The following is a 9,155-nucleotide window of genomic DNA, read 5'->3' on the forward strand; positions in this document are numbered from 1 at the left end:
ATAATATTTATAGGTCTTATATAACAAAGTGAAAAATGTTAGAGAAGAAAAGAAAAGAGAAAGTATGAAAATCAGTGATCAGAGTGAATATTTATATGCATATATAGTAGTATACACAGTGAAGCTTTAGAATGAAAGAATAGAAATTCTGTGAATCTTTCAGCTGAGAATCAGTGACTGAGAATCAAGACTTTCAGTAGAAATGCAGAAATCTATAAAGTGTAATAAAATAGTCTATATAATTGATCAGATGCAGTCTGTCACATTAGTTCTCTCTTTTCTGAAGTGAAGTTATGCATAGTTCTCATCAGTTAAAAACCGCAGTCTCAGATAATGCGGAACTCAGAGTTCAGATTAGATGATTATAGCTGACTTACTTCATAAAATATTATCAGCTACAGCTGTGAAGTCTCTTATCAAGAATATCTTCAATCTCTCATTCAAGTTCATTATCTTCTTCTATAATTCCTAGTGACTGTTAGTCAGAAATCAGTTGAGAAGAGAACAGATTGATAATAGCATAGTGAAGCAAGCTTGTATGAAAGATATTATAAATTTCTGATAATATGTTAAGACAGTACTTGTGACTGCCTAGAACTTCTATTATCTTATATTTAATATAATGATGATTCAGTGTACAAGATAAGTATGTGATCTGTATATTCTTAAGATTCAATTATATCATGTCTTCTATCTTATATTACTCAGCAGAATCTCAGTGAATATTAATTTAATCTTCTTAATCTTATGTAATACTCATCATGAAGACTTCTGCTCAGTTGTAAATATCTCAGAGCTTTATTACTATATTATTATCAATCTAAATTGAACTGTGAGAATTTAATGTGAAATGTATAATCTCTAGAAGATTCAACACTTTCATATAATATTCATGTGTAAGAAAGAACAGGCTTATATCTGTTGAAACAGTATCTCAGTTATTGATAGTGACTTCAGCATGTAGAACAAGGTCATATCAGTCATTTTAAGAAGAATTACAGAACTTATAAAGATAATTCTTCAGTGTCTGAATTGTTTATTCTGCTATATCATCAGTCTCAGAGTGATACACAGGTAATAAATAACATATGATCTTGAGAATCTGGCATATTCTTGTTCAGAGAACACTTATGAATTGATAATCTCAGTCAGATATAATAGACCTCAGTAATCTGTGCATCTGATAGAATGAACTCTGTAAGAAGGTTTCAGTGACAAAACCGCTCCATCACGAACTCGCTCAGCTTTTCGAATAAGAACCCGCTGATAGATACATCAAAAAGCCCTCGATTATGCAAGCATTTTGACCCCATCGCTGACTGCATACCCCGTGTGGTGGTGGAGTTATTCAGCCAAATGTGAACCAGGCATTGTTCGAAACTCCTGTGTGGGATTATCCCCTGTTCACCCCTATCACACCACAATCCCAGGCCAAATTGCCATACAAATTGTAAGATGAAGAGACTTAGTCATATGTATCAATCTTCTTGATTTTGAAAGATCCCTGATCTGTAATTGTGAAGATATCTGAGAAGCAACTTCTGTGAAAACCCTGTCTATCTTTGATGTTTCAAAACATCAACATCAAGTCTCACTCATATACCGCTCTTTTCAATGTGGCTCACCTTCAGCAGAAAAATACAAAAAGATACCTCAGTAATAATATCATGCATATAATTAACAGACACATCTGAAGTGCATTCTCAATGAAAACTCTGTCTGTCTTTGATGTATCAAGACATCAACACTAAGTCTCACTCTTGTATCACTTCTTTCAATCTGGCTCATCCCCGGCAGAAAAATACAAAAGATACCTCAGTAACTGTATTCAATACATAATCAGCAGACATGACAACTATAAAATCAGTATATCTCAAAGTCTGACTGAGCCTTTGATCCCTGCATAGTGAGATATATTAAATCTAGTTTTAATATCTCAATATTCAATAGATTCTGCAAGAGATTGAGAACAGCAACACTAAATTTCTATTAAATTTAAGAATTAACTCTATATTGATATAATCATTGATAAAGTCTTTTATTTTAAGATATAAATAATCAGTTCCTCTATATTCTACTAATAATATTTATATTATTATATAGAAACAGACTTATATTCTCTATAATATCAAGACTCTGAAGAGAAAAAGTCTTAATAGAGAATATATAGTAGTATATATCTTAGCAGTTTCTATCTCATTCTTCTACAGCAGTTAATGCAAAAAAAAAAGATCTTAGAATTAGTTTTTTACTTCTCTTGATAAAGTAAGATGTTGTTCTCTGAGTTTTATATAATATTCTTATAAAGAATTAAAAACAGAGTTATTTTCTATTATAATTTCATCTTCTTTTAAGTAAGAATTACTTTTTCAGTGACTGAAGAGCTTTTATTAATACTTAATTCTCTTTTATACTCTTTATTAACTGGTTTGAGTTGCACACTTGTTGTGTGAGAAGAATTGAATGATTTAGAATAAAATTAAATAGTTTTAATCAATTTCTCTGTAAAAAATTGACTTATTTTATATCAGTTTTTCTCTCAAAAACTGTTATATTATCTGATTTATTATCAATTGATATCATACTTTTTCTCACTATATTTTAAGAAAGAGTTTATAAAGATTTTATTAATTTATCTTAAAAATCAATTTTAGTTTATTAGATTCTCTTCAAAAATCTAATCTAGTTACTGAACTAGTGTGAAAAAAATGAGATGTTTTATATATAAAAGTCATTCATTCTTCTTTTGAAACAGTCTGATCAACTTTTCAATTGAAAATAGACTAATAATTCTCTTAATTGAAACAGTCTGACTAACTTTTCATTTAAAAATAGATTAATAAATCTCTTAATTAAAACAGTCTGACTAACATTTCATTCAGTGAGTAAAATGAGTTCAAGAGTACACTCAGTTAATATGAATAAAGATGTTGTCTCAGATGCTGTTTCTGAGATTGAAATTCTAAAGAGAAGAAAGAAGGAGAAAATAGAGAAAGAAAAAGTTCTTGAAATACAGAAACTTGAAAAAGTAAGTAAAATTCTTGAAAAACAGTGTCTGAGTGAGAAGAATGAAGAGGTTCTGTTAATTTTCCATGCTCAGGCTAGATAACTACAAGAGATGATCAAGTTCAAACTTGGAATTTTAAACACAATTTAAAAAACATTCAAATCTTCTAGTACAGTCACTGACTCTTTCTCATCTTTTACTTCTTCATCTTCTTCTTCAAATCAGAAGAAAATATATACTCAAGTAGCAGAATCTGCTGTCTCTAAACCTGCTATCTTAAAACCTGCTCAAAATTCTGAGAAAACTGAGAAGAATATTACTCAGATCTCTGTTCATAGAAAAGAAGAGAAAAAAATATAAAAGAAGAAAAACTTTCAAATCTTCAGAAATAGAAGACTTATTCTCAAAGTCTTAAATTGAAAGATCTTACAAAGAAACAAGCTAAACTCAAAACTCATTTTCAGAATTAGAAATGAAATTAATTAGCAGTTCTTTTCTCAGTTAATAACTAATATTGAAGTTTAAAAATCAGTTATAGCTTCAATTAAGTCATCTTTCTTTGAAAATTTCATTATTTTAACTACAATATCTGAATTCAGTACAGAATTTCTTATTCAGAATAAGAATCTCTGAAAATCAGTAATAGAATCTCTACTGAATATAATAATTCTATCTCTGAGAGATGAAAAGTGAGACAAATTCATTCTTTATAATATTTCAGTTGAAATTTTTGACTGTGAGAAAGAAATACTACTTCTTAAAAATGAATTAGAAGACTATAATTCTATTCAACTGAGAAAAGAGCCTGTATAACTTAATTAAATTAAGTTCAGATAAAGCAGAAGAAATGTCTCTATTCTAGTATATATAAAGATACTTAAATAATCAAGAATCTCTGAAGTAAGAGTAGCAGATTTGAAAATGAGTGTTCATAAATACAAAGACTCAAGAATGAATCTCAAAGCTTAAACACAGTGTTCAAACTGTCAAAGATATAAATACTTTATAATCTCATATTTCAGAGACTCAAAATACACATTCTATGCTAGAGATTATAAAACTAGTGAGTATAAATGTGAAATATGCTTAAAAAGAGGTGAAATATGTTAACATACTCTGCTTAAATACTTCAATTACAAAGAAAAATATGCATCTAGCTCAAAAGACTGTGTATTTACTTCAAGAACTCAGAAGAACTGAAGAAAAGATAAAGCTCAAATTAAATCTAAAACTGAAGAGAAAAGTCAAGTCAGTAAATCTGCAACTATAAGCTTAAAAAAAGAAGAAACTCTTAACTATCTAATTCTTTAAACTTTATTTCTTCAGCTAAATATAAACAGAATTTGAATTCTCAAATATCTGTTAAGATTAGAGAATTTAGAAATAACTCTGATGATAAACTAGATAGAATGTAAGTAGTTAAGATTACTGCTTTTCAAAAGAGTTATAATCTACTATCTGATAATAGTGATTAGATTCTACTCTATCTTCACTCTGTTGAAGTATGAATGTATAAGAAAAATAATAAAAAAAGTTTAAAAACTCTTCAAAAATTTCATTTATTCAAAACAATGTGAATAGAAACTCAAATTATATTTATTCTTATCTTCAGATTGTATTTAAATAAAAAGTTGACTTTGTACTTCTTCAAGAATTAAACTTTGATACTGAGTAAAAGTACATCATTTCTCATTCAAGCTATTACTACTTTCTTTCTGAAAAATCTGAGATAAAATCAAGAGTAGTGATTTATAAGAGAAAAAGATCAAGATATTAATTTAATCTGAGATTTAATATTATATCTGACTCTGATATTCTAGTGAGTGATATTATAGATAAAGAGAATGAGTTTAATACTATTGAACTTATAAATATCTATAATAAAAAGTTATTGAAAGAAGACAACAATATCTGAATAATTAATAGAGAATTTTTGAATATAACTCTCTTAAAAAACTTTATAATTGTTGAAGACTTCAATGCACATTATTTCTGATAAAACTCAGAATGTATAAAAGCAGTAAGAACAGATAAACTGATTGAATAAACTTTTAAATATTTAATAGATTTAGATAACAAGTCTGATCAACAAACATTCTTTAGAAAAGACATGAAAAAGAAATCTATTATAGATGTAAATTTCATATCATAAAATCTAATTAGAAAAAGTCTTATAAACTGATTTATTAATTCAAATGAAATCTCAGAATTAAGTCATAAGATTATTCAATTTGATATTGAACTGAGTGAAAAAATAAAAAAAGTGAAATTCTCTTCTCTCTAATCAGTATAACTTTTGAAAAAGCTGATTGAAAAGTAGTTGAAGAAAGAGTAAAACAGCTAAAATATGAGAAGCAGAGTAAGCTCTATTGACATCAAAGTCAAGATATCTTAAATGAAATACTTAAAAATAGAGTAAAGCTGATTACATCTATTCTTCTAACAAGTATTAGAGAAAATATTTCAAAGAAAAAGTTATCTGAGTATTTTAAACCTTGATGAAATGAGAATATTACTTCTAAAAGAAAGTAATTAGTCACTGTGAAGTGAGATTGAAAGAATAACTTAATATCTGATGAAGAGTTCAAAGCTATTTAATATGAATATTTTTCAGATATTAAAAGAGTTAAAACAGATTACTGAAACAAATTTCTTAAAGAAGTATAAGAAAAAGAAGTTTTTAAAGTCTTCAACTATACTAAAACAAGAAGTGTAGCAAAGCTTTCAATCTTAGAATATAAATTTTAGAATGAATCATATACAGCAAACTCTTTTGAGAAAAAGTGTCAAGCTTTTATAAGAATTCTCTTTCAAAACTCATCACATTTAGAAGAGAAGAATATGTCATTTCATAAATATATTGATGAAAATAACTGGAAATGATCTGAGCTTATATGTGATGAACTAGAGTTAGTAATATTCTCAAGTTCAATTAAAACTGCTACAGAGCCTGATTCAATCAATCACTTAATTATTCAAAACACATATTTCTACTTAAGGAATGAATATTTTGAGCTCTTTTTCAATCTCTTAAAAAATGATTATCATTCTGAATGCTGAAGAGAAGCTACTGAAGTAATTCTTGTAAAGTCTAATAGAAAAGCTTCAATTTCTAAGTTATATAGAGTAATATCTCTGTTGAACTGTTTGAGAAAAATTCTAGAAAAGATAATAGCTACTAGATTATCTTTTATAAGCTCTATTAGTAATTCTCTTCTATTTAATGAATAAATGAGAGATAGAAAACAATGTTCTACAATTGACACTGTTCTTTCAGTTATTTATGATATTCAAGTAGCAAAGCATGAAGACCTGGTCTCAACTGCAGTTTTTATTAATATAAAAGATGAATTTAATCATGTTTCAAAGTATAAGATGATTCAAACTTTGAAGATGTTAAAACTGTCACTTTCTCTAATAAAATAAGTTTATTATTTTATATTCAAAAGAATTACATAACTATTCTTTGATAAAAGAAAACAAGATAAGACTGAGATAAAAATAGAAGTACTGTAAGAATCTTCAATCTCATCTGTTTTATTTGTAATATACACTGTATATCTATTCAAGAATAGAGAGATGAAAATAGTGAGATCTTTGAGTTATATAGATGATATTGATCTACTCTACAGTTCAAAGATAATTAAAGAGAATTTAGAAGTGATTGAGAAAGTAGTAAAGAAAATCTTTGTTAGAGCAGATATTAACTTAATTTAATTTAATATAAATACAACTGAGTTAATTGACTTTTTTCTAGATTTAATAAGAAAGAACTAAGTCAAACTTGTTTAAATAAAGAGATTAAACCTAGTTTGAATATTAAATAACTAGAAGTATGATGAAACTTCAAGTTAAATTTTAAATATCATATTTAATAAAGAATCATCAAGACAGAGAGACTATTGAATAGTATAATCAGACTATTAAATACTAAGCGAGATCTATTCTTTCAGGCTATGAGACAGTTATACATAGTCTGTATGTAAGAATAAGTGCTCGCAGGTGATTATTCAGGTGTTTGCAGCTTGGCATGATATGTACTATTAACTACTAGAAGTATTCGCGGTAGAAAGATAAAATGTAGAAGTCAAATGTATAATAGCATTCAAGCTGAGTTATAAATAGTATTTGTGAACTTCAGTCTATATAGTTGTGTGTAGTCAAGGGCCGCTAGCCCTATTAATTATGTAAGAGATAGAAATAGAGGTAAAGAATTCATGAGAAGTGAGATTGCTTATATACTCTTCTCTCTCTAAGACTTCATCTGTGAAGCCTTTCACTGAGTGACTTTATAGAATCAGCTCAGCACTGTAGTGATACTCACTAAAAACTCTTCATATCTATAAAAAAATCTCAGTGAGGAAAAATCTCTTATTACTGTAAAGAAAAAAGAGTCTGTCACTCAGTTTCTTATTCTGTGAGATTCTTTATGATCTACAGATTCTTCTCTGACTATTACACAGATTCATCTCATATCTTTCATACAGAAGAATTTCAGTTGACTCTTAATTATTTTCATGAGATTCTTATATAACTGTTATATAGATTCATCTCACAGATGAATCACTCTCTATAAGATTATTCTCATTAAAAAGAAGCATTTACAAGTTAATCTTTCACTTATTCTCATGAATTATTGTTCTTTAACACTGTAGAATTGTGAGGAATTTTTCATTCTTTCATTAACTCTGTAGAATTATAGAATCAAGATATTTATAGTCTGTAATCACTCTTTATAGTTACATAGAAAGATTCAGACCTGTGATTCATAATCACTCTTATTTACTAAAGTAATCTGACTGTTCTGTGAGATTACTCACAGTGTAAGCAAATCTCTCTAAAGTAGTATAAATATCTCAGATCTGTCTATGAAATCTCATCTTCTTTTCTCTTTTTCTATAACAGCTTTTATTTCTATAAACTATGAGTATCTTCATTCATCTGTGAAGTGTTTTCACTCAGATGACAGAGAGAGAGTGTTTCTGACAATATTCATATATTGATTCAAGAACTTCTTAACAATAAAAAATTTCTTAATTTCAATATCTTCATAAATAATGTCTGATCACTGCTGAGCTTCTTATGAGTGTTTCTACAACTTCTTTAATCACTTTTTATCAGCTGATGAAGCAGAGATACTGTCATTTACAATCATATCTTTATCTCTCTCAGTCTCATCACTGCACCTGATCTTCAGGCCAGCAGTCAACCTCATGCCTTTCTCAGATCAGTCTCTGACTTCAAGCAGCACAGTTCCTCTCTTTACTGTAAGTCTTTTCATAAGTAATTTCTTACAGATTCTAGCTGACAGTTCTTATAAAGCTCTCAGTGTTGTCAGTGTCTTCTGTGATCTCACAGACCTACAATCACCCCCTCTCTGCCTGCACAATCTCTGACCAGGCATATGCAAATATACCTCAGTTTCCTATCAATGATTCTCACATCACAGCGCATTTCCACAATCTCATTGTCAATGAGAGATGAGTCCCCAGGTACCTGCAAAATTCAGATAATTAAGGCAATGTGAATGCCATGAATTCATGACAGAAGTTGACCTGAATAGATGAGCTCTCTCTTCACATCTCAATTGTTTTCAGGCTGAATACTTCAGCACAACTGAGAAAGCAGACACAGCTTTGTAAGAGATATCTGATCACATGTATAGATAGCCAGCTCTCAAGACTCTGCTACAACTGTGTATACTCTGATGTTCAGCTTCTCTGAAGTCTGTGCATTTCTGACAGTCTTTATGTCAAATATAACAATTATCTGTATCACAGACATAATACTCTCTGCTTCTTTGAAGAGAAAAATTAATAGTTATAAGAGAATTAAGTATTATGAATATTGAGAGTATGAATATAAATATTCTTTGTTTTTTCTTTATTAATCTCTAAATTGTGTTCACAGCCCTGTTTATTTTCTTATTTTTTAACTTTAATAAGAGTATGATTTCTTCTTTTCTTGTATATATTATAAACTGTTCATCTCAGTAGAAACTCATTATCTTATAGACTAGAGCTTATAAATAACAGTGTTAATATCTTTATTATAATCAGATTCTTAGTGAAGACTGTGTTATTTTGACTTATTAGAATTCACAGTATAAAAGTTATATCTCAGCTTCTACAGATATCTTATCTATCTG

At 28.4% G+C, this 9,155-nt stretch overlaps 1 protein-coding gene across 1 annotated transcript; it reads left to right on the top strand.

Annotated features, from left to right (window-relative positions):
• Positions 1–3,177: 3,177 nt before the first annotated feature.
• BDBG_17858 (uncharacterized protein) lies at positions 3,178–3,337 on the top strand (the record flags this gene model as incomplete). Its single annotated transcript, XM_031725486.1, has 1 exon — positions 3,178–3,337. A coding segment is annotated over one exon (160 nt), but the record flags the coding sequence as incomplete, so codon positions are not given.
• Between the last annotated feature and the right edge of the window lie 5,818 nt (positions 3,338–9,155).

The sequence above is a fragment of the Blastomyces gilchristii genome, assembly GCF_000003855.2.
Source record: "Blastomyces gilchristii SLH14081 genomic scaffold supercont1.28, whole genome shotgun sequence".
NCBI lineage: Eukaryota > Fungi > Ascomycota > Eurotiomycetes > Onygenales > Ajellomycetaceae > Blastomyces > Blastomyces gilchristii.